Below are 26,197 nucleotides of genomic sequence, written 5' to 3'. Positions count from 1 at the left end.
TAAGCAGAAACTCAAATTAACACAACCAGTGCGGTCCATACAGTGTCTATAATCAGTGAAACAACCAAGAACATCTGTACTTTGTCTCCCTCCAGGTTTACCACAGCAAGTGGTCCCACTTGAGTTGATAAAAGGGATTAGACCAAAGACATGCGGGTTAGGTTAATTTCTGAGATTTCAGCTAAATTAATTGTGAATTTGTTTATCTTTTGTGTGTGAGGAGTGCGTATTTGTGTTTTTGTCTCTGCTGCATTATTTTTATCAGCTCCAGTGATGACAGAGAGGGTTCCTACCTGTTCCAGAATCAGAGACGCTGCAGCTAAGTACACCCCTACTCTTTTTTGCTTTACTCTTTGGACTCTTTGGATTTTTGGATTTGCCACCTCATCCTTTTTTGCAGTATTGTGGCATTGTCTTTCTGATTTCTGGCATGTGCACCGTTTTTATGCACAAATTGAAAATTACACATGCAAGCATGAAAACATATTGTAGGGAGCAGTTAATTACTGGGTTTGAGAAAATCAAGCACACTACATCTCATCTTTAAAAGGTGTTCAAAAATATTGTCTGAAACAGAAGTTGCTTTACAAAATTTCTTTAAATGTTTCCTGAGAATATCTGCTTCAATCAAAAAACCCTTTCACACTGCAGAAACCAAACATCTTATAACATGGAACTTTGCATAACCTAAAGTTTTAAGGACCTTGTGAGTCTTTGAGGTTCTTTCTTGTGTTTTGAGAAAGAAAATACACTTTTTAGTTAGTGAGGACTTCATAATTAAATAATGTCTGAAACCACTATTTACAACTGTATGTTAAAGGCCCCTTCCTTTCTCCCTCACCCCTATTTGTTAAAAAGCCAGGCATATCAGAATACAGATTTGTAGAAGACCTACGAGTTATTAATGAAGTGGTGCTTCCCTGTTTCCCTTTAGTTCCGAATCCTGCCACTGTATTGTCCTCAATACCTGCCAACTCAAGTCATTATACTGTGCTTGACCTCTGCAGTGCCTTCTTTTCTGTTCCTCTCCATAGAGATAGTAAGTATTTGTTTGCATTTACTTTGATGGACAACAATATACATTCACAAGATTGCCCCAAGGGTACACTGAGTCACCCACAATCTTTTCTCGTACCTTACACAGTGATCTGAAAGATATCTTATTCCCAGGAGGTTCTTCTCTGGTACAGTATGTAGATGATTTACTCCTAGCCTCCCCTTGTGCCTCTGCTTGTGACTGACACAGTTATCCTTATCAAGGCGTTAGCTGCAAAAGGTCACAAAACTTCACTAAAGAAAGTTCAGTTGTGCCAGAATGCAATCCAATATCTGGGACATACATTATCTGGTTCTACAAGAGTACTTACTCCCTCCAGAGTGAAAGCCATAATTGAAGTGCCTAAACCTACAAGTATATCACAGATGAAGACTTTTTTAGGAATGACAGGTTACTGCAGACAATGGATAACTGATTATGCATCACTTGCAGCGCCACTCCAGGATATATCCAAACCATTAGCCTCCACTCAGCCCCTTAACTGATCTGCACAAGCAAATGATTCATTCGGCAAGTTGAAACAGGCTTTACTGTCAGCCCCTGCAGGTCTTCCTGATTATGACCAGTCCTTTATACTTTTTTACCCGAGAAAAGTGGGTTTGCACAATCAGTCCTCACCCAGCGCCACAACTCCTCTTACAGACCCGTTGCTTATATTTCTTCTAGGCTAGATTCAGTAGAGAGAGGACTTCCACTTTGTCTGAAAGCCATAACAGCCGCTGCACTTGCAATTAACAAATCTGTTGATATTGTCCTAGGCTCTCCACTCACAGTCATGGTCCATGGTCATGATTCTCTCACCCTGATCACCAGAGAGGCACACAGACATGTGACTGAGACCAGAGAGGCAAAATATGTGCTAACACTCACTGCTCAGCCCACACCAAAATCCAATGACCCTATTTCACAAGGCAATGCTTTGGCTGTCCATGCAGCCAAAACAGCTGCCAAAATTGGTATTCCTGTCCATGTAAAGCTCTGTCCTTCATTCCTTGCTTCTTTTAATGATGTAATTCTTTTGCAAGAATCTGATGATGTGTGGCTCTCCCATGGTTGGAAATATGTAAATAATCTGTGTGTCCACAATGACGGCCGCATTGTTGCACCCACTTCTCTGTACCCATGGCTAGCACACATTCCACAAAGGATCGGTTCTGACAGAGGTAGTCATTTCACTAGACAAATAATGACTGAACTCTGCAAAGCTCCGGGAATTAAACAAAGACTACACTGTCCATATCACCCACAGTCTGCTGGGCTAGTTGAAAGTAAAACGCTATCCTGAAAAACAAACTAGCCAAACTGTATGCTGAAACAGGACTGAAATGAACAATGCTCTTACCTTTAGCTCTAGATCAGGAAATATCCACCCACATAAATAACATTGCTAAGACATCATATAACCCCACCCCCACCAATAGTTTACTTGACTGGTTTAAAGTAAAGCTAGGGGTTTTGGGTTATTTAATCCTTGAATTTGAACTGTTTGGGTTTCTTTTTGTTATTAGTCTGTTAGCCACCTGCTTCAAATCATTTATGGATAAAACTGCCACCAGAATAATGGATTCCAATACAGCCCAACCTACCCCTCCCACAGAGGAGGAAAATTCTGAATTTTTGTTCAAGATTGACATTGATTTTGACTGAAGCATGCCTTCTTTTATTCTTCTAGTGTGATCTAGTGAAATTATCTCATACGTTTTCTTTCTTTTCTTCTTGCTTGATTTTGAAGCTTGATTTTTATTTTTATTTTTTATTTTTGAAGCGTGTAGTGATTAAAAAAGGATGGCTTGAGAAAGAAAATACACCTTTTGGTTGGTAAGGACTTCATAATCAAATAATGTTTGAGACCACTATTTGCAACCGTCCTTCTGCTTATCACACCTTCCAATGTTGACCTTACACTCACAAGTTGATCAAGGCCAATGTTGATTATGTCACACTCATAACTCATCAAATCTCCCCCTTCCTGCCCACTGCTGAGTCATCAAAAGGTCTTGTCTGTGTTGAGAGTTTTCTTCAACAGTTTCCACTGTATTTTACAAGGGGATATACATTCCATTAAACAATGCAAAAACAGGACTGACCTTATCATTTTTGTGTGCTGTGTGATGGGTAAATGAGATCAGACAGACAGATAACAATGGAAGAGGTGTGGCTTCTATAGTGATCACTTTTGTTTACATGCATATGAAATATGACACCCAGTGCATCAAACCACTTTGCTTCACTGAGCACATTATAATCCTTTCTATGATCTTATTTCTAGGTTAGGCCAGGATCTATTTTTATTTTATTCTGTTTTAGTCTTGTTTCACAGTTTCTGCCAGACATAAATAGTGTTTGTAGTCTTAGTTGTATTTATATGATGTCACATCTGCTTGCCCAATCACAATCCACAGCACAACCACTAACCCCTGAAAGTACCTGGAACTTGAATGTGGTTTCACCTCCTGAGAAGGGCCCACATTCAGTTCCAGGAACCTTTCCCCAAAGCAGACAGAGAACAGTGGAAACAAAAGCAGCACCTGTGATGTTTTATGTTACCTTTCATTCAGTCCTGGCAATGGACTGAATGAAAGGTACAAAGGCTAAAATAATTAGGTCCTTAATTTGGTTCTGCCTGGACATGGAAGCATTCACTAAACATTTTCATATTCTACAGGTACCACTAGATAGTGGAATAGTAGCGTATTAAGGCTAGTGGGTCTGTGTTAGATGGTATTTTAGATGGACTGGTGAATTAAGAAAAAACATGGGATTATAATGTACATCAAAAGACAAAGTTGTCAAACAACATTGTGGATCAGGCTGATGTGACGAACTCTGGATATGAGAGAGGAAAACACTAGAAAATTAGTTGAAGCTAAACTGTTTTTATTCCAATCCACCAGCAGCAACAACTTTCACTGTTCTTTGAGCAGAGTTGAAGACCAATCATCTGTACCCTGCCCTGATGTATTGTTGGAATAAAAAAAAATAACAACACAAACTTATGGCAAAATGCCACCTTCTATACTTCTACTTATGCCATCCATCCATCCATCCATTATCTATACCACTTATCTGTTAAGGGTCATGGGGGGGCTGGAGCCTATCCCAGCTGACACTGGGCAAGAGGCAGGGTAGACCCTGGACAGATCAACTTATGCTTATGCCCACCACCATTTACCAACAACTGAGAGCAATTCTGGGCAGTCCAGTGAGCTGCTTTTGGAGGAATCTGAACTGCAGTCAGAGTGGTTTCTCCATATCCTCAAAGGATGGGGCAATTTGTTCCTCTGGACAGGTTAAGAGCTGCCAGGATGAATGTGGAAGTTAAGGTCAGAGTCTCTGTGGGCTGTCATACTTAACTGTTTACTAATGAGAAATAATGTAATCTTTGATTAATATATAACAAAATATTTGTTTTAAGTATGCGGTGAGGGGTAGGTAGGGAAGGGAAGGGAAGGGTTGAGGATTAGACTGCCTCAAAATCACAACCAGCACATTGGTGATACAGTATTTACAACATCTGACATATTATCATCTTATTACGTTGACATGACAAATGTCAACAAATGCCTGACAATGGAGCTTGTGAGATTCCCAATGATATCAAAGAGAAAAAACAAGCCTCCTTAAGGACACCAAAAAAGCATTTCCATTGGTAGGTGGATTATTAGTGTGCAGATATACTGTATGTGTCTCTCACCTTGCTGTCTGGTAAGGAGACAGCCGGAGGGCTAGACCTATTGAGCACTTCCCGGCTGCTGATTTTCCTCATGCGGCCCCTAATGTCTGGACTGTATCTGCGCAAGATCTACACACACACACATGCGCACACACACCCATACAGACATAGGGACAGATCAGTGGGCAGGACCAAGACAGAGATGAATGTGTCACCAATAGTCCTATGCTCTTTGTTCAGTCTAACCTGAGAAATATCAATGACAATGATATGTTACACTTTCAAGCATTTTTCCCAGAGTGCCTGAACCCTAAAAGTGAAGCTTGTCTTGACAGCAGATTGAGATGAAGTTTTGGTTTTCCAAAAATAAATATTTAAATGTCAAATGTGTTGTCCAGACAGTCTCTACAATGTATATCTCTGGTTTGTTCATTATGTAGGTATGAATAATATTAATATAAATAATTATAAATAATATGAATAATTCTGCTTATGGATTATAATGTGTAAGTAAATACAGTATGTGGTAGATACAGATGTTGTCACCTAATAAATTGATAACTGATAAATTGTGCACCAGCTTGGTTTGAAGCTGTAATCCCCTGTGTGCACTACAGATGGCAATGTAATCCAGAGAGAGGGGAGGAGGATGCTGAGAGCTGAATTTTGCATCAGGCTGTGTGTTTATGAGAACATTAAGTCCATGTGCATGTCCATAAAATTGGCAAGGACATATGAATCACATCACCCCAGTTCCCAGGTATTTGCAGTGACCTCAAACAATTAATTTATAAAACAAGACTGACTTGGTTTATAGGGAACTGAATAGTTTAGGACCAAAATACTTTTCTGATATGCTGCCTGATCCAGACCTCTCAAATGGCCTGGGAGAAGTCTGCTTAATGTTCCCATGGGGCAAAACTACATATGAAAACTCCCAGAAAACACAAGGTCTGCTCCACCTCTCACTTCTCTCAAATTAAAACATTTGCTTCATGTCTGCACTGCACTGTTTACTAAATCCTTCTACTTATTTTCTTATTTTTAAATAATGATTTCTTTTTATATTGTTTTGTGTTTCTTTTCTATCTTGTCTTAATGCTGTTTTGCTGTTTTGTTCTGTTTCATTTGTTGAAAGGCATTTTACAAATAAACTTGTTCTGCATTACACGCGCTTTTGCGATACATGTACTGATTTAAGTTTACTTATATAGTAGCAGTACTTGATATCACTTCATCCTCCTATCCCACTACATTTTGAAGCACAATAACAATTCTTTTTATCCCATTACATTTATCTGACACACTTACTATGTACTTTGCTAATGAATATTTTAATACAAAGCATGTGACTTTTTGTGTTTTTTGTGTGCCCTTAGGTGTGACAGGATAATACTACAAATCAAATAATACAAATCACTTTGTTTGGAACATATTGATACCTACAGTATACTTAAGTGAGGTACAATGACCAAAAATTAGTACAGTACTTGAGTAAATACTTTCCACAACTGCCCAAGGGTCAATAAAAAAGATTTTTGTACTGTTTTTAACAATAAAGGTAAAACTTCTATGACAGTAAGTATTAATTTTAAGTCTGTAAGTGTAGGGTTGCTGCTGTAGCACAGTAGTACAGGATGGAGTGTGTGTGTGTCTGACCTCCTCAGCTGTGACAGGTTCAGATGAGCGGCTGATGGCAGAGATGCGTACTGTCTCCACATCAGGCTCATTGTCAGTGTAGGCCCCCCCCTCATCAGCGGTGTCATCAAGGTCGGAGGTCAGCCGGCTGTCCATGCTGAGATAGTCGGCAGACATGGCGGACAGGAAGGACAGACGCTCCACATCCTGGCAGTCCAGATCACTCTCTACTCCCTCCAGCTAGAAGAGACACATGATGGATCTTGGGTGTACAGGAAGGAAGGATGGACAGACGGATAGCACAAAAACAAGAGAGAGGAAAGAAAGACAAACAAAGCCAAGCTGTAGAGCACTACTGGCAGGAAGTAGGAAGGCACACAGTGAGCATTCTTAAAGTGCACACACACAGGTGGCTGCTATGAAGGTGACAGGAGGATATAAGGGCAGTGAGTCTATGTGACTGAATAAGAATAAACTATGATGTACACTCAGTGTCCAGTTTATTAGGAACGCTGAGCTAAAAGAAAGTCAGTCTGATCCAAAAGTTCAGCAATAAATCCTCTGTCATGAAGGTTCTAATGTCCAGTTTGTGTTGAAAACATTTCTGCAAAGTGTTTGTTTGTTGTTTTGTGTATTATTTTGCCTGCCCTCACTGATTAAAAAAAACAAACTGCATCCTCCAAAATGCAACAACAGCTCTTTCAAACAGTTTCATGGATTCATTAGAGGATTGTTGGATTAGACTGGTTTAGTTTTAGCTAGGTGCCCCTGACATACTCGACACTGTGCTAACGGCAGTGCTCACACGGATATTCAAAGATTGAAGCTGTGAAGTACAAGTAACTGAAACACATGATCATGAAGCTGAGCGCCTATACACAGATTAAAGTAGGAAACCTTGTCTAACACCTCATGCTCCTGATTTAGAGGACTTATATAGTTTGGATAGTTTGGAACTATAATGATATTTTAATTCCCAGTCTCTTTTCTGAGAGCTGGAGTCGTACTGACTAAATGCACAGTTAAATCTACAGTTTAATACAAGTATAAAGGTTAATACCCAAACATCTAATATAAATGCCCATTAGAGTCACTGTATGTACATACAGTACATTAACACAAATGACACAGTGACACAAATCTGTCACATTGTGGGGACTTGACTTCCTTTTATGATGGAAAGTGATGGAAACCCGTTTCTCTCTCTCTCTCTCTCTCTCTCTCTCTCTGTGTGTGTGTGTGTGTGTGTGTTTACCTTTCCATCAGACACCCAGACAGCCTGCATCTGCTGCTCTCTGATGGAATCTTTCACACTGCCATACCAGGCATCGTTGGATGAGATCAGATCAATGGTGGCTGGACGAGAAAACCATCCAACCTCAGTATACACAGTTAAATAACAGCAAATACACTGCTACTGTACAGCGCCACTGTACATTGCACTTGAACGCACTGAATCTCTGAGCATGTGTTGACTGTACCAGTGAATAAGTGAGAGCAGGTCTTCCTCAGTTTGATGGCCTGTTCATAGAGTTTGCGGGCACTGCGGTTGGAACTGGGGATGATCCTCTGTCTCATGGCCTTGATGCCGTGCTTGCTGTCTGGGTTGAAGAAGATGACAATGGGGTACCACTGGGTGTAGTTCAGGGTGTCCACTGCCTTGGGTGTCACATCCAGCAGGGCATGCTTGTCCTGTGTGGGTGAGTAACAGGGACATGAGGTAATGGTGAACACAGTTAATAGAAGTCTTTGTCTCACCAGACCAGCTGTGGATCAGCTGACAGTGCAGAGGTTCTCCTCATTCTCAACTGTGTTTTATATAAGAGTTACTTTATGTCTTTGTAATTATGGTAATTTTATTTACAACTAATGGCTAAATGGACAACTGACAAATCTGCTGACATGTACCAGCATGAAGACTTCATCAGAGCATATAAAGGACACATCATACGATCAACAGTCGTTGAAAAGTGCACAAAAATGCTTTGAGGTTTAGATGATGATGATGACGACGCAGCAGCTCCATTTGCAACATCACAAAGAATACAGAAAACAAACAAAACAAAAATGCATATATTTTACATTTACATTTTAACATTACAATCACAAAACAAGACAAGATTAGTGTAACTGATTCACTATCTGACCAACTGTGAAATATGGTCACAATGTCCCCTTCTGTTCCTAAGTTATGCTGATTATGGCCAGGAAAGTGTTTTTGCAGAACATTATGATGTCAATGTGAAGTTGACCTTTGACCTTTTGGATATAACATGTCTTCACATCACCATTGCATCCTATTAGACACTGACACATGAAATTTGACCATAATTAGTATATGAATTGGAACTGGGAAATTGAGAATGGGATAGATGGATGGATAGACAACCTGAAGGCTGGTGTGAAATAAGCAGGAGAATCTCATTTAAAATCACAGGTACATTTTCAGTAACACAGATTACTGAAGATCCAGCTGTGGAACATAACCACAACCTTCGATTAATTTAGCTTAACAGGAATGGTCTTTTTTGAAACAATCTTATTTCTGTTTTTAGTGGGCCTTTAGTAGGGCCCACTTTTCCCATAAACCCAACACTACTGAAGATCAAACATCACCAGCCTGACTGAATAGGTGTTTTTTTTTTTGTTTTGTTTTGCTTTTTACAGGAGTAGCAAATTAAATGTTGTTTTGTAAGAGATGCTGTCCTCAGATCAGGGGATGAGGCACCCTTTACGCTACAATAAAATTCTTTGTTGTTGGTTCTTTAACCACATCAGCACCTTTTACAGTGATGTTCAGATTCACTTTTTCCTCACAGGAATTACTTTCTTTTCATAATGCATTTGCTGGGATCTGGTGCTTATAACATATAACAGCTTTTTAAATATTTGACTGACCCAGCATTTTTTTAACTGGGGAAGACCACAGGTTTAGGGCCACAACTGCAAATGCACAGTCACCTTTGGTTTTAAGCCTAGAGTTTGGGACAGTCCAAAAGCATTTGTCAGTAGACCTCACTGATCTCACTGTGGCCAGAGGACACAGTAATTCAGAAATATAAAGTGGAGCAAACCCATGCAGAGCTTTATAGATAATTAGAAGAATTCTAGAATCAATTCTGCATTTTATGGTAACTAATGTAGGCTGGCCAACACTGGCATGATATGTGTGTCTGTCTGCATGTGTACGTGTGTGTGTTGAGTACCTGCTCAATGATTTGTCGGATGGTGTTCAGACGAACCACACCAGAGGACTTCTCAGAGCCAGCATCTTTTGGTTCAGTTTCTAACATAAGAATACGTAAAATAATGCAAGAGTCATGTACACACAATACTTGGGCAGGTGTTCACATAGGAAGGAAGACTTCCCCACACAAACACATAGGCAGACAGAAACCTGTAGAGACTCACTGGCAATGACAAACAGGTTGGGCATCTCAGAGGCCAGTCTCTCATTAGCAGCGTCAGCGATGGGGCCGAACAGAACCACAGGACGACGGAAACCAGCTGCAATCACAAACTGCTGATTACAATACTGCTCACAGATCATAACATTTCTATATTTTTGGCAAACTCAAGTGGTTTTAAACAGAACATGACCAACACTAGATTTCGATGGCTGAGGGAGTTTCTAAATGACCTAAAACTTACCTTACAGTTCTTCTATGTACTGACATTTCTTGTTACTTATAGGCCAACATATTTGGCAATACAATATACCTGCCAATATATCATAAGTCTTAAAGCATCCATATCTGAGGAACTAAAAAAGTTACAATTAGATAACTAACATATGCAAACATGCAGAGCAATCTGATTTCTAAATTGTATAAATCAAGAGAAAAAATATCAGAACATTTCCATTCCATACATTTAAAAGTATAAGGTTATGGCTGTGACTCTTCTTTAAAACTTGTTTGTGGCTATGTCAAAAATTTCTTCAGAAAATGTCTATTCACTTCCCTATAAAAGGCCATTTTTGAGTACCCTTGAAAATCATTTACCATCCTTTATTTTATATAATATATGAGAAAGACATGCTTCAGTTTTTCAATATCTCCAACACATGGAGGCATGGACCCTACAAGATCACTTAAGGTACCTGAGATCTGGCACCAGGACATTAGCAGGAGACCCTTTAGGTCTTTGAAGCTGCAAGGTGCAGCTGCCTTGGACCATATTTGTTCCAGCATATCCCCCAACACACTGTCTCCAGTTCTCCTTGAGATTTCCGAAATGCTCACATACATCACAGATCAGACTCTACAGCTACACTGGCTTCCTGTATGTCAGAGGATAGATGTTAATTCTGATTACTTGTCTATAAAGCACTAAATGGTCTTGGTGGACCTTAATACATCTCTGATTTACTAGTACGTTACGAAGTATCCAGACCCCCTCAGGTCATCTGAGCTTTTAGTTTCTATGCTCCCCCATCTGTGGAACAAGCTTCCTGAAATTCTAAGGTCTGCTAAAACTGTTAGCTCATTCAAATCAGGGTCTAAAACATTATTGTTGCTGTAGCTAACCAGTAAATTACATATGTAACACATTTTTAATCTTTAAGTATTTATTTGTTTTTGCTTTTTTCTGTTTTCATTGTCTTTTAAGTGCAATTTTAATGTTTTTTAACGTGTTGTTTAATGTATTTCTACATCTCTCTGAAGCACTTTGAATTGCCTTGTGTCTGAATGGCAACTTATAAATAAACTTGTCTTCCCGGACCAGAGCAGTTGGTTCATCAATGCATATTATCATATAACTCTGTGCTCCAGATGGTCTTAAAGGAACATCCCTTTACAGACAGCAGACCCTAGACAAAAAAGAGTTTGAAAAGCCGCCTCAAATCTCATGGACTGCGACACAGCCTCCAGAGTGTGTCTACACTCTTAAAATAGACATTAGACAGACAGACAGACAGATAGATAGATAGATAGATAGATAGATAGATAGATAGATAGATAGATAGATAGATAATCAGTCAAAATGAGGTATTTCACCCACCCTCTCGGAGCACCACTCGTTCGTACGCTGGAAAGCGAGTGGCCAGGGTCTGACTGCTCAGGTTTTCTCTGCTCTTCCTCAGGTCCTTCCTCTTCACAGAACGCTGGCCTCGCAACCGCCAGAAGTCAGCTCGATCGCCCACAGCTGCTTTATGGGAGCTCTGGACACTGGCCATCTGTTCCGCTCTGATAGGGATGACAAATACACCTGTCACTAATCAAGTCATTATCAAATATTGGTTCACAGTGCACCACAAGTCATATAAGCCTCAAGCAAAAAAAAGACTCACATTCTGCTTTCTCTAGTCTGAAAACATCTATGGCATGTTCAGTGATGTTGCCCAATGGGAGCACAGAGCTCGCTTCAACTGTTAACATTGAGAGAAGAAAGTGCTGTTTAATTTTATTTCAGTGAAACTATAATCATGTGACTATCACCCTCAGTCATCCAACACCAGGTGTCTTTCCTACTAACTGGGAAGGAAAAAACACAGAGCTCACATGCACCACCCAAAGACCATGTCACTGGAGTGCAGTGGTGTTGTGCATCTTTCTCCGTTTTTTTTTTTCTTCTTGACAGAGGGCTCATTAATGAGAGACTCAGAGGACAAGAGGAACACTGTTCATAGCATATTCCTCAATTGTGTTTTCCAGTCTTTAACAGTATTATACATACAAACACTTAGTATTTTAGAATAATTATATACTAAAATACATTTGGGATCTAAACACTGCATAGTGACCTTCTATTCTATTTAGTTTGTTGGTATTTAATCAATAGGGGTGCCATTCAAACATGCTTGACATACAGCTGACGGGAGTAAGACATAATGGCTGCAGCCCTATGTTTGAGTCCCAGTCACGAAGCAGTGACACTGTGTGGTGTCATGGTGACCTTGCATTGCTCTAGGCTGTAACTCTTAGTAGAAGACTGACTAACTGCACACTGGGTAGTAAGCAGCTGAACTTGGAGTTTAAATTGAAGAGTCACATTATCACATAGCAGCACTGATCTGTATAGAAACAGGATTAGTAGTTAGGAAGCACCTGAAATATTCCATCTGGCATAAAAATAAATGTGTTTTTCCATGATGTTCAAGTGTGAATGTTATTTGTAAAAGTAGCAACAAGATGTTGTCAAAGTCTGTAAAGAAAATGATTAAAAACTTAAAAAAGAAAAATGTAAGAATTAAATAAATATGCAGTCACCCACAGGCAGTCCAGCACTGACCCTGTGAACTGTTACATCAGTTGCTTCTCCAGTGAACACCTTGATTCGTCTTGGATGCTACCTTGTTGAATGTGCATAGTTTTAGTAACAGTAGGTTTTGAATGATTGATGCTATGTTAGTGAATTTTACTGGCACTGTTGTCCACCTCTGACCTCACCTGAAATTCATACTGAATAAATCTGAGTACACGTGTTTTAGAGGAAGACTCGCTGTGATTTTTGCAAGGCATCAGCCTGTAATAATAGTCCTTGGCTCTGGGGCTAAGGAAATGGTGATCATGGTATGGTTAAAGCTTGGTTTACACCTCTGCACAGGATCAACACAGAGGCCACGCTGTAGCCTATGCAAGTGGCCTACACCATTATGTGTATTTATACTGCACTGCACTGGTGTATCTGTGACGCTCTGCAGTTATACCAGGTAGTGGACAGTGGAGATTCTGTGCCACTGTGCTGAGTTTCTTCATGTACTTAATGTTGGAGGTAGAGCTAATAAATGTTGAACAACAGTTGCTTTTACTGAATTTACTTTGAGGCACAAAAGAGAGAAGACGCTGGAGAAGATGGTGTCTTTGACCAATCAACTGACTGAGACAGACGTTCCTGTGCTTGTCCAGCTGACAGACACATATGAGCTGGTATGAGCCGACCAAGCAGACCAATCACAGTTGTTGTGGTCTGTGTCACTGCAACATATAGTCACATATCTAGAGAGGTCAAGCTGATGGCCCTACCTGCTCTTGTTGGGGATGATTCCCTTCTCCAGCAGCTGCTTCTCCTTGCCAACACGGATTGCCAGCCAGTTGCCAAGCTTGCCATCATACAGGGTGTCCACCACCTTGAAGATGTCCCCCCGGCTGAAGGCCAAGCTCTGAGGAGTCTCCTTCTCATACTCAAAGTGGGTCCGGATGAAGAAGGAGTCTCCACGTCCCGATACCAAGATATCATTATAAGCTAGATACACAAAAAAGTGAGAGCTAAGAGGATAGTTTGATTATAAGAGGATAGTTTGATTAAGTCCCAGTTGAAAGGTCAAAAGAACTAGAGTGTGGACCTGATCTTAGACTATTTTGTGTATTTTGTAAGTACTGTTCTTGGTGATCAAGAATGCTGCCTCCATGCTTAAAGTTCTAGTTTTATTTTCACAATCAAAAGAAAATGCACAGATTTGTCTGACTATTATATGAAAATATACTCTACAGCCTGCTCCAGGGTCCTGTGAGGCTTCCTGATTTGATATCTGTGGCCTGACAAAGCACTGACCCAAAAAGACCAACAGCAGCAACAGTCACACTGGCTACAATCCACTGCTGCCAAGGCTGAACTGGCTGCACACACAAGGCTTCATTCACAGTGCACATTCAGCTGCAGCATATATTCAGTCTACTTTAATCACATACCCACTACAACATTAAGTGGAGTTACAAGGTGCTTCACACAGTACCATACTATACATACAATAATTTAAAAGACAATATGTACAATAACTTAAAAAGAGCAACATTAAAGAAAAGATAAAAGAAAAGGAAATAAGAACAATGAAAATTGGATAGACAATATTAAATGTTGTGAAATACTAATTTGTATAAATGTTTTTAAAAGCTTTCTGAGAGGGAAAAAAGATGGGGAGGGAGAGAGAGGGAGAGAGAGAGAAAGAGAGAGAGAGACTATTGGTGCTGAGGTGTAAGTGCGACAGCTGGCAGAGTACTGTGGGAGAGTACACTGTGTTCTGGGATATTCCACAAGTTGAATATCCCATCCCACTGACAAGCCTACAACTGTGTCAACTGAAACTGCTCCAATGAACACACTTGAGGCATGGTGTTACTGTCAACAAATCATACATGTGTTGGTGCATCTCTCAGTACTGTCTGACTTCCTTACTCTATGGCTGTCAGTTCCAAACCCATTCGATTATTTCCTTTAACAGCTGCACACTGTAAATCTTATCAAATGTTACTCAAAGAGGAAGACATAGTGCATTTGCTAGGGACTATTTTCAGAGGTGGATTGCTCCACATTTGGTGGTCTAGTCTGTGTTGGGGGTAGCAGGATGGTGAATGTGGGACTGAGTGAAAATAGGTAGTGAAGGAACATGTCATCAGTGACCAGCAGATGAGTTAAAACTGTAAAAAACAAACAAACAAAAAAAACCAAAACATAGCTATATATATGTTTTGGGGGTTTTACACACACACATATATATATATATGTGAACACACACAGGCAATATTTTACCGTCAGGTTTGCTCTGGGCCAGGATAGTGACCACCTCCCCTTTAGGAATCTCCAACAGGAAGAGCACAGCTTCCTCTCTCACTACACCTTGAAAATCAACGTTGTTCACCTTCAAGACACAGAGGGCAAAATAATTAGGACTTTGCTATCCAGATAATATATAACACTAATATTTTTCTGTAACATTCACATCGTAATTTGAACTATGCCTTATCTGAACTTCCTTTTGTTTATGAAATAAGTTTTGTCTGGACTGACTACCTTTAAGATCTGGTCTCCGATGCGCAGGCCCTCCTCCTCAGCAGGACTGCCCTCTTGAACACCAGCAATAAAGATGCCAACATCATTACCTCCTGCCAGCCTAAGCCCAACACTGTCCCCCTTCTGGAAATTCACCATCACTGTGTTTGGCCTGCAGGAGGAGAAAAGCACGCCACCATTTACAATATGGGCCAATTTTACTAACATCAGAGTGTCAAGCAAATCCAAATTTTCCATACAAATCTGGTTCTTCCAAATGTTGAATATTGGTGAGTCCAGTGGAATGTGTCATTAGTCCCACATACATCTCTTCTTGTTTTGTGTCATCTTGCATAAATTATATGAGCCAACTGCAACTCCAATCTGGTGCACCTGTTTGATGCAGCAGTATGTGTTACATCTGCACCTAAAAAACTGCTGCAGCTGCTTCAGTATGTCTGTGTCTCTGATTATGTTTATTCACTGTATCTCTATTATTTTGATGATTACCCATTTTTCCATTTGTAAATATGGTTCACATCAACATCCATACACACAGACAAGAATATTGTGTATCCCTGAAAAGAGCAATATATCCCACTAGGCTGTTAACAAGAGACAAGAGTCTGAAAAACAGACAAACAATGATGTAAGTGACAACGAGTGAGGGACAACTCTAAAGCTTCAGTAGATGGGTGCAGGCCCACAAGTTGCTCTGCAGGCAAGCATTGGTGGCTGGGGGAGGTCAATGAGCAGCAGAGAGACATGTGCCCTTTTTGGCTGATCAAAAGCCAGATTCACCGCTGCATATTGGATCCTCTGCAAGGGATTCACCGTGTATGAAGAGAGACTCGCCAGAAGGACATTGCAGCAGCTGTGCAACTCTCACTAGTGATGATTTCATGACCTTCTTTAATAACACCATTTTAACTATTAGAGACAAAATTCACCACCTCCTGCCTGCAATCAGCTCTGAGCCAAAACACAGGATCCCTAGAGACAACTTAACACCTAATCTAGACTGTTTCACTCCCTTCGACCTCCACCAGCTCACTTCAACTATTTCTTTATCTAAACCTTCAACCCCATCCCAACGAGGCTGTTTAAGGAAGCCTTACCCTTAATTAGCAACTCTGTACTGGATATGATTAACCTGTCCTTACAAACAATCAAAGCCACAATCTTATAAAGCAGCTGTAATCAAACCTCTTTTGAAAAAGTCTACTCTTGATACAGATGTATTGGCCAACTATAGGCTGATATCTAACAGCTATGTGACTTTCTACAGGATAACAGTTTATTTAGTTTATTAATTTTTAATTTATTTTCAGTCTGGATTTAGAATGCATCGATCTTAGTGCTGCTTTTGATACGACTGACCATCACATACTTTTACAGAGACTGGAGCATTTTATTGGTATTAAAGGAACTGCACTAAACTGGTTTAAGTCCTATCTATCTGATAGGCTTCAGTTTGTACATGTTAACAACTACTCCTCCATGTACACAAAAGTTAGACATGGAGTTCCACAAGGGTCAGTGCTTGGACCAATCCTCTTCACTCTGTATATGCTTCCCTTGGGCAACATTATCAGGAATCACTCAATAAACTTTCATTGTTATGCTGATATTACACAATTATATTTATCAATGAAGCCTAATGAAACCAATCAGCTAGCCAAACTCCAGGTGTGCCTTAGGGACATTAAAATTAGATTACATTAGTTACATTAGATGGCATTGCCCTGGCCTCCAACTCCACTGCTCCTACAACCCCGCTCAACACCTGCTGCTACACCTAGAAATTGGAGATGACTTTTGTTGTGATTTGGTGCTATATAAATAAAACTGAATTGAATTGAATTGAATTGGGATAGACTCCAGCCCCTGTGCGACTCTTAACAGATAAGCGGTATAGATAATGAATGAATGAATGAATAAGTGAATGAAAGAATGAATGAATGGCTGCAGTATATAAACACAAGGCGGTAATTCTGGCATCTAGCTACTTCAGCATACTTTCAGCTATTAAAACCATGGAACAACCAAAACGTTCAGCTCGTTCAGGACATTTATGCTTGCATTCAACTTTTTTCTACTATTTCTACTTTTTAAAATATTCAACTTTTTGTGCAAGTCTTCCAAAACTTCAGCCTCTTTAAACCTTAACTAGTACTACTTACTACTACCACTTACAGTACTTACAGTACTACTTACAAACTTCATTTAAGCTTTCAACAAGTCCCTATAAATTCAGCTCTTAAGCTTCCATTCAACTTGATATCTTGTACAGTTTTTGAATGTCAGCAGTTTATATTTCACGCTCATTTCTGGCAGTTTCTGAGTTTGTAATGGGTGCGTGACAGCACCCACTCAAGCCTTCAACCTGTCAACTTTTTCTGAAATTTTTGTGCTTCAACTCTTCTCCTGCCTATAACTTACACTCACACACAATTTATACCTCAAATTGTAGATCATTTTGTGCTCTGTCACACAGTGTGACTCCCAAAGCCACAGTATTTATGGTTTTTGAGGTAGCAGCCTCTGATCACCAAGAAGAGCCCTCAACCGCTTTATTGATCTCCATATCAGTTCTCTTCAGACAACACCCAAACCAGGCCAGTTTTTAAACTGCCATACTGTGGTCATTTTTCACTTTATCTACACAAATCACACGTTTGTGTTCAGTAAAATCGATTTTATCGATAGGTGTTACGGTTTTTGAAATAATATGAGGAGTTCAAGAGGTGTGCAGAGCAAAATCAGACTCGAGGCTCAGACCTTGATATTGCTATGGCAACCTGTGAGTGCAGTTGGACTCAAACAGGTGACTGTGATCAGCTGATCTCTGATGTCTGTGCTGTTTATCAAACTCTTGACTTACTTTTCTGTCAAAATCCTGTAAGAAAAATGTGGTAGGTATTATGTCTAGTGGGCTTGATGATGGTGTTTAAGTTAATTCTTTGACAGTGATTTCCTTAAAAACACAGAGAGTATCCAGATAAGGACAAGCTAAATCAGACACAGAAGTGGGGGGTTAAATTTTGAATCTAATGTACTCAATTTTATCAATGAAAAAGTTTAAAAACCTTTCACAGTCTGCATTTGAGGAAATAGGAACACCAGGAGAACTAGGGTTGACTGATCGGTCAACGGCAAACAAACAAACAAAAATCTAGGATTGCGCTGATTGGAGGTGATGAGCTCTTGCATCCTTAACTTCACTGTTTTAAGATTGTGATAAGAAATTCATGTGTTTATAGTATACTGAAAGCTTTGTTTTTGTTTTCTTCTTACACTCCATTTTTATGCCTTTAACTCCTTTAGTAATCCAAGGTGATACAGTCAGTGAATTTGATTTAAATAAGCGTTTTAGAGGAGCGTCATTATCTAAAGCAGTTGAACACATATCACTGATGCAGTTCACTAAGTCACCTGTGTTTGAGAGTGCAACTAAGGATTCACCAGACTCCATAAATAATGAGGGAAATCTCAACACACTACTGTGATTAAAGAGGTGAGACTAAATTTCCCACTTATGAGGAAACCACCTACAATTAACTACCCACTAAACGAGGGACCAATTTGAGACAACAAAAATAGAAACAGATGCACTGAAATGCATCAATCATTTTTTATGACATACAACAATGATTGCAGCCAGCTGCAGTTCTAAATCAGTCATCATTCTATCAATCATCAGTTTCAAATGCATTTAGTGCCCAGACACATACGTGGTATCAAACAAATGCAGCATCCAGCTAGAGCTACCGTATTAGCTTGTCATTTGAAGCATACCATACATTGTTAGTAAAGTGAATTTTGAAGGACCACTGAGATCCTGCATATATAAAGCCAGATACAGGCAGGCAAGTTGCTGCAATTTGACTGACATCATTTAATCGTGGATGTGCTGAGGAATGTGAAAGACATCAATCACTGATTCTCATGGGATTAAGTATAAATGGGGAAAGTTTAAAGTGTTGAAAACTGTGAAGAGAAAACTAACCCATATATTTTTTCATCTTCTGGACTCGGTCGAAGAAGAATCTTGGGCGTGGCTGTTGCAGCAACTGTAAATCAGAAAATCAGGAAGAGTGTTGTTAATGTTATATATGCTTAGAGTTGCAACAATAACAACAACTAAGGGCAGTGAAAGTAAATGTATAACAAAGCTTTGGAAATTACCAAAGATTTGTGCACTAGCTGTTTGATGGAGACTACAAAGGCTGAAGAATGAACTCATTTTGACTCAGATTTTCTGGTTTAGTTTGTAGTAATGCACCTATAGAGAATGATTGCCAACTCTGCAGTTCAACTTAACTATACAGAGTTTACTGACTTTGTGACTGCTGCAAGTATAAATAGATGTTTGCCATATTATCATAGGATGATAATAAGTAAGGTGCTGTGTTTACATCTTGTTTCTGCTGTCCCCAGTTGGGGGAAAAAATCAACTAAAGGAGCTTTCAAATTGTACATATGGTATATTTGACTGCTCTGTTTTATTCAAAGAGTGGGCCCTTCTCAAACCAGACTCTCCCTACTTCCTCTCCACCACGGAGTGTGACTCTGTTTGTAGTAAAACTCAGCTGAATGAAGCGCCCTTCATTAAAGTGTGGGGCATAAATACAGTGGCAAACACATGGAGATGTGTTGCCTCCATCAAATTCAAAATGAGCTAATATTTTCCATGAAATGGCAAAATGTCTCAGTTTCAACATCTGATATGTTGTTTATGTTCTATTGGGAATAAAATATGGGTTGATGAGATTTGCAAATCGTTGCATTCTGTTTTTACTTACATTTTGGAATTGGGGTTGTAATTGAGCAGCAAACATCGAATTGTTGTCCCTTGAATCAATATAATATTGTATTGTGATTAAACTTATTATTTACACCCCTACCAAAAGATTATCAAAAAACAAGGAACTGTCTTACATAGATCAATGGTAATATATGATGCTGTGTCTGGTATGTGTCTGTGTAAGGAATGTAACCCTGCTGTGCTAGACTGAGACTGAGTTGATAACCTGGAGGCTCCTCTATGAATGGTGTGTCTTTGTCCAGATCAACTGAGGCATGGGGATCTTCAGGTACTCTGAATGGGGAGGCCATGGCTGACATCTTGGTTGTCCTCATGGGTTCTTGCCTGTTTCACACACACACACGAGCATGTTGGTCTTATTAATTGTGAGGACACTCATTGACATAATGCATTCCAAGCCCCTTATCCTACCCTTAACCATCACAACTCAATGCTACAAACTAATTTGCATCAGCAAATATATTTTGAAGGAAATGTAACTGCAACCAGATTACATTGTCTATTAACATAATGAGAAATGGTTGTTAATTTATGTATTTGATCAGTCACAAATACCACCACAACATGACTGTAAAAACAATATATTAGTATATGATGAAAATTTCTAGTAGTCAGGGTTGCTTTGAGAGGACATCAAAATTCACAAGTCTACATGAGCAAACTGAAAGTTGGTTGTGTTAGGTTTTGAGACTTCATCCAAGCTACCATCCATCCTACCTGGGGTTATCTCTTTCATTAGAGGAGTGGGAAGACAGGTCAGATTGGCGAGACCTTCTCTCTTCTGGAGGAGAATAGGAATGGTATGACTCCATCTCTGATATGTCTGGCAGACAGACAGACAGACAGACAGACATCTCAGTTAGACACAAAGGCTTCTTTCAAGATAACCCCCTCCCACCACCCACCCATGCCCTTGGCCAGACTGCATGCCACCATGACCACCACCACCCCCACCACCACAACCACCACCACCACCATCAGTAGAGAATGGTTGCCTCAGGATGTCCTGACACCAGCTAATTACTGCATAGGACAGAGTGAGGACGCTATTAGAGGTATTTGTCAGAATAGGACAAATCTCCAGCACCACAGCTCAAAACTCAAAATAAAAGCAGCTATTACTCAAACACACTGAATTCATAGCCCAGAGATAATCAGAAAATAGCATGATTGTTCAGATTTGTGTAAATGTCTCCACATTATTCCAGGCAGCCATCAGTACACTTTGAAAATGCACTTCCATATTGTGTTTATGTGATGGTTAGCAATGGTTCCGATACACTGCAATTCTTAAGATTTCAGTCTTGGTAGGTTTGGAGACAGGTATGCTGTATAATGGGTGGTAATAGCATGTGTATTTCAATAATACAGGCCTCATAGTTCTGTTTGGAATAAAGACCACTAGGACAACAGTGGCATACTGTGCACTGATTTTAGTGTAGTAGCCATCACAATTGTGAGTCACAGTTGCAGCTCATGAGACACCCCCTGCACCCAAATGTGTGTTTATAAATGTGACACTTTGTATTAACACAGCTTGAATGATCCATCAAAAATAAAAAAGTTTTGGTGTGCTGTGAAATTCATGAGTATAGATAGTCAGCAGGGAGTCAGCCTGCACAGTAAGACATAGACATTCAGGACAATAACTTGAAACATCATCAGACAACTTGTCATATTAAGTTTAAAGCACATTGAGGCCTTAAAGTAAAAGCTGCTGATCTAATTTAACATAGTAATATAAAACTCAAATGACAATTCAGTCGGTGTATGCATTGTTTCCAGTGAATCTCTGCATGAGTATGCAACCCAAATCCTGCACAAGAAGGAAATAATAAAAACTATTCTTTAGAGAGGTAATTATAGAATACAAATATGCTGACCACAAATGGTCATGAGTCTGTACAAAGTACACTTAGAAGCAGGAAATGGCCTGTCAACATAGAGAAGGTCAAAATGTAATGGATTTTACATCAGGATAACAGCATATGCTTTCACACAGTTTCTCCTGGGAAACATTCATAGTGCTGCTCTCATGACAGAATTTGTTGCGTTAAGATTTTATTCCAGACCAGAACAGAGAGGTCAAACCTTTAAGAGGTCAAACCTTGGCTGCTTTATGGTTTCAGATGCTATTCAACAAGCTGATAAGCACTTTGTTTGAAGCATGCTGATGTCTTAAGGGACAGGGTGATTAGCTCACACATGTGAAAGGAGCTTGGAGTGCCTTTGTGTGAAAAGGGACCACTTGGGGCAGTCTGAGCAAGTGATTAGAACGCCTCCTGGACGCCTGTCTTGTGCAGACCCAGACCACACTAGAGGGATTATGTCCAATCTGGCCTTGGAATACACTGTGACCAGCAGGAATAGCTGGAGGATGGAGGCTAAGCAGAGGGATGTCTGAGCTGACTGGGCATGGCTTGCTGCCATTATGACCCCAGATCCAGATAAGCAGTGAAAGGACAGATGGATGTAAATACATTAAAAGTACTGACTTAAACTTCCATACAGCTGTATTGCTGAAAGTACTGGCCATAGGTTGAGAGGCTTGATATAGTGATATAATGTACAGTATATCTTAAGGGTTATAACTTTAAAGAGATACAGTTAGACTAAAAAGAGTGAATTCTTGTTTATAAATGTTCAAGAAATACTTTTCAAAGTCCCATGAGGCAACTTCTGTAATGCCAGTATGAGGGCAGGGAGTATCTATACTGCTGTATAATCCAGACACAAGCAGGTCAAAATGTGTAAATGCAGTCTAGACTGCTCTCCACAGAGACTGGATTTTAGTCAGTCCCTGTGATATTGATGAACATGAGTGACAGAGTCTTTGATTTGGCTGCTTTTATCCATTAGAGTGTGGCTCTGAAGAGAGGGAGGCTGAAAATGGAAGCTTTGACAGAAGCCCGTACACCAACAAACCAGAAACATTTGAAGACGGGGTGTGAGAGGACAAGTGAGGAAACCACATGAAAGACAGCAAATATAAAAATGGTGATAGATGTCCTTCTGAAAACACCACACAACGACAAACTGTGTTAACAGCCAACAACTCAGTCATGTTTAACAGGATTGTTGCATCCCTTCATGGCTTTAAGCAGATCATCTGTACCTTTAATTTAACAGCAATTAAAGGCCAGAGAGGCAGAGGAAGCTGGTTAGCTGAGGGGTCTGGCACAGCCCTGTTTAACCAAATACCATCTAGTATGTGCTGATTAGTTTGATTAGAGTTAGAGAGACATTCTGCATGCAGGGCTGTAACCAGAGGTGATGGAGTTTGGAAAGTGAGAATGAGACATCAGAACAGAGGGAAGTGAGAAAGAGACACAATGAAAGATGGAGGATGACAGAGACAAAACACAAGAAAAAGAGACATTTTAGGATATTGTGTCAAACCTGATATACCTCATGTCACAGCACTGAATTTGGTGCTTTGTGTGTTGTGTGTGCTGTGTTAATGTGAATAGAGTCATCACAAAGACAAAAACTGTCTGACTGTAGAGGGATAGCAAGATGGGTTGGTATATCATTCTAATCAGTGGGATATCTTCACAACTGTGGGACAGATTGAATATTCCTGGTCCCGAAATAATCGATCACTGTGTTTTTGGACACCGCCTAACCCTTTTCCTCAAACCACTATCAGAACAAATGAATTTTTTTTCCTGATGTGATTCTTTTTTGCCCAGTACTAAAATACAGTATGTTGATCATAAGAAATTAATTAAGCTGTAATTAGTTAATTAGGGTCTGAGTATTTTACAAGCAGATGGGGGTCTGCAGTTTTGCAAATGCCACGACCATTTTCTTCTTTTGTTTTTTTTTAATTTAATTTTTAAGATCATGAAATAAAAAGTGACGGTGCGTTAGCATTTTAAGAAAGGCTTTAGTGCTTCATCTGACTCAGAACATAAGAAAACATTTGCTGCAGACCTGCCAGTCTATGACACAGCTGAATGAGGAGACAACATATTCACTCTCTTTCAAATGAAAGTTGTATAATTCAACACATTCAGGGGTTTTGCTGCTTCAGCCTTACTTGGTAATGTATGATCAGTAGCACATGGTGGCTAATGTCAGCTAAAAATGGATCATGATGTAAAATGAAATGAAAGTCAGTTCACTGACTTTACGACTTTGCTCTGTGTAGAGGTCTTTTTTTTTTCTTTTTTTGAGTTAGCAGTTACTTGATATGTATTGTGTCTCAGAACATTAGTCCAATTTCCCCAACACTATGGCTGGATCCAAATAATACCTTTTTTAAAAACACTGTGTTTGAAAAGGAGACCAACTACCCCAACTACTGTTTTATATACGTTAGGTGAGGCCGCAGCAGTGTCCGTACATCCCAACTCCAGATTTCAGCCATCAGTTAATTTGAGTGACCCTGATGTAGCAGTGAGATGTGTGAGCATGATTTGAGAATGTCTTAGTGAAATGGAAATGCAGCAAGGGATGGGAGTTCAGACATTCCACCTGGACAGACAACGGCGAGTTCTACACTGTTAGGACAAATCATTAATATGTTATTACACTGAAAAGTCAGCAAACATCTTACCCACATTATGAGTCACGCTTTGTCATGCAACATTCTGTATTCACAAAAATAAATCATCATCCTTTGTCTGCAACACTGTGATTCACTATTCAGACATCTGACAAGATTAAAAAATAAAGCACACTCATCTGGAGGCAGCAAACAGATTTCTTCCAATGGCATTATTCAACTTCTACACTTAATGAATCACACAACTGGAAGTACATATGGATTAGAATATGTTTTTTTTATTCAGTGAATCATGTATTAAAAAGTTAAAAGACTTAGAGCAGTATAAAGAGAAGTGCAAAAGGTGTGAGAGCTTTACAACTTAGTCAGGTTGTGTCACAGCCGTTTTACAGCTTAGAGAAAGGAAACAGACTGTTACACATGCTGTGTCTTGGGTGGTCCTTCATCTAAAAGTAGGACATATTATCTGGAAGAGAAAACACAGACAAAGATTGCACTTTTGAGCGATTACCAGGACCGCTTCTGCTTGTCAAGATAAGCATTTTCAAATCAATATGACTTTAGTTTCTTGTTAAATTTCAACATAAGGGGCTGGAGGATTTTCCTAAAACGCTTCAGCCCACAGTTAGGTCCTGATTAAATCCTGACCTGGTGGTAACCTCTCTCGTTTTGAGTGTTACATAGTAGCTGAGCAGCTGCAAGCAGAAACTCAAGATCACTTGGTTTCAGATGGTATTTTTAACTGCTTGAATGCCAGACATTTTTAACTTTTCTACATTATTTGTACATGTAAACATGGTTGTCTCTAGGAAACAGTTGAAATAATGCCAGTGGACACTTGAACACACTAAACATTAATCCTTCCACTCATTATACTGTGTTTTGTATGGAGGCTGTGTCAAAAGGAATGATCGTTTCCACTTTCATTGTTTAATTAAAATTCATTTAATATATCACGAAACATTTCTACAGTAGTTAAATTTGTGTTTCAATGATGTAATTAAAAATAATAAAATTCTGATTATGCTAATAACCATTTCTATCTCATTATTTTGCCTTCATGCATTCATTTATTACTGAATAAATGAATGGCCTTTGATGGATACTGGCCACTCCCTCCATCTCTCACTTCAATTTCTAAAGTTTGCAGTTCCTCTCTGTGAAGAAATGCCCTCTGTGAGGAGGGTCAAGAGAGAAACATTCCCTAATGCTATTTAACTCTTGAATGGAAAACCCTTAGTGCACATGCTGTGTGTGGACATGAAAGCTAATTATCTTATTTATTTCATAGTATGCTCTGTTGAATGCTGTCTCTCTGTCCTGCTAAATTATGACATATTTGATGGTGATTTTACTAATTACTATTTTAACAGCATAATTCAAATGTTAATTTAATGAGTCACTATATAAACTGTAAAATATATATAAAAATGTTCTGGTGGCACACTTCAATCTCTACAGTTTGGAGTAGATCTGATTTGCTCGATGTCTTTGGTCCACTTTCAAATGTTAACAGAGGACCAAAAACAGAGCAGATTATACATGTTTATACCATACAAGTACCTGATACAATTTAACACAGCATGTCAACTCCTAAAACTGACAAATCCTAACTCTAATCTCAGCCTTAAATCAACACCCTTGACACTGAGACTACATCCTGCCCTGGCCCTACATCAGAGTTTGATGCAGTAACAAAAAATGCCACAAATCTGTAAGAAATCTTCACCACAACATACAGTGTTTCCCAAAGACAGGCTTTAGTAAGTTATGTTGCTT

General features: G+C 39.5%; 1 protein-coding gene across 2 annotated transcripts in view; it reads right to left on the bottom strand.

The window, feature by feature from the left end:
- Positions 1–26,197, bottom strand: part of LOC108878401 (tight junction protein ZO-2) — a 74,442-nt gene that overhangs the window by 6,238 nt on the left and 42,007 nt on the right. Inside the window, exons 8-20 of one of the 2 annotated variants that reach the window (XM_018669058.2) lie at positions 20,626–20,731; positions 20,114–20,232; positions 19,090–19,153; positions 15,102–15,252; positions 14,841–14,949; positions 13,337–13,556; positions 11,373–11,557; positions 9,780–9,875; positions 9,575–9,654; positions 7,850–8,060; positions 7,624–7,724; positions 6,390–6,608; positions 4,752–4,859 (exon numbers count right to left, since the gene is read on the bottom strand). In XM_018669058.2, the coding sequence (XP_018524574.1) occupies positions 4,752–4,859; positions 6,390–6,608; positions 7,624–7,724; positions 7,850–8,060; positions 9,575–9,654; positions 9,780–9,875; positions 11,373–11,557; positions 13,337–13,556; positions 14,841–14,949; positions 15,102–15,252; positions 19,090–19,153; positions 20,114–20,232; positions 20,626–20,731 (1,769 nt within the window). The remainder of the gene's footprint in view (positions 1–4,751; positions 4,860–6,389; positions 6,609–7,623; positions 7,725–7,849; positions 8,061–9,574; positions 9,655–9,779; positions 9,876–11,372; positions 11,558–13,336; positions 13,557–14,840; positions 14,950–15,101; positions 15,253–19,089; positions 19,154–20,113; positions 20,233–20,625; positions 20,732–26,197) is intronic. The other variant, XM_018669059.2, reaches the window with a different exon arrangement.

This window comes from Lates calcarifer, linkage group LG13, assembly GCF_001640805.2.
Source record: "Lates calcarifer isolate ASB-BC8 linkage group LG13, TLL_Latcal_v3, whole genome shotgun sequence".
Lineage (NCBI taxonomy): Eukaryota > Metazoa > Chordata > Actinopteri > Centropomidae > Lates > Lates calcarifer.
This window is presented reverse-complemented; position numbering and strand designations above follow the sequence as displayed.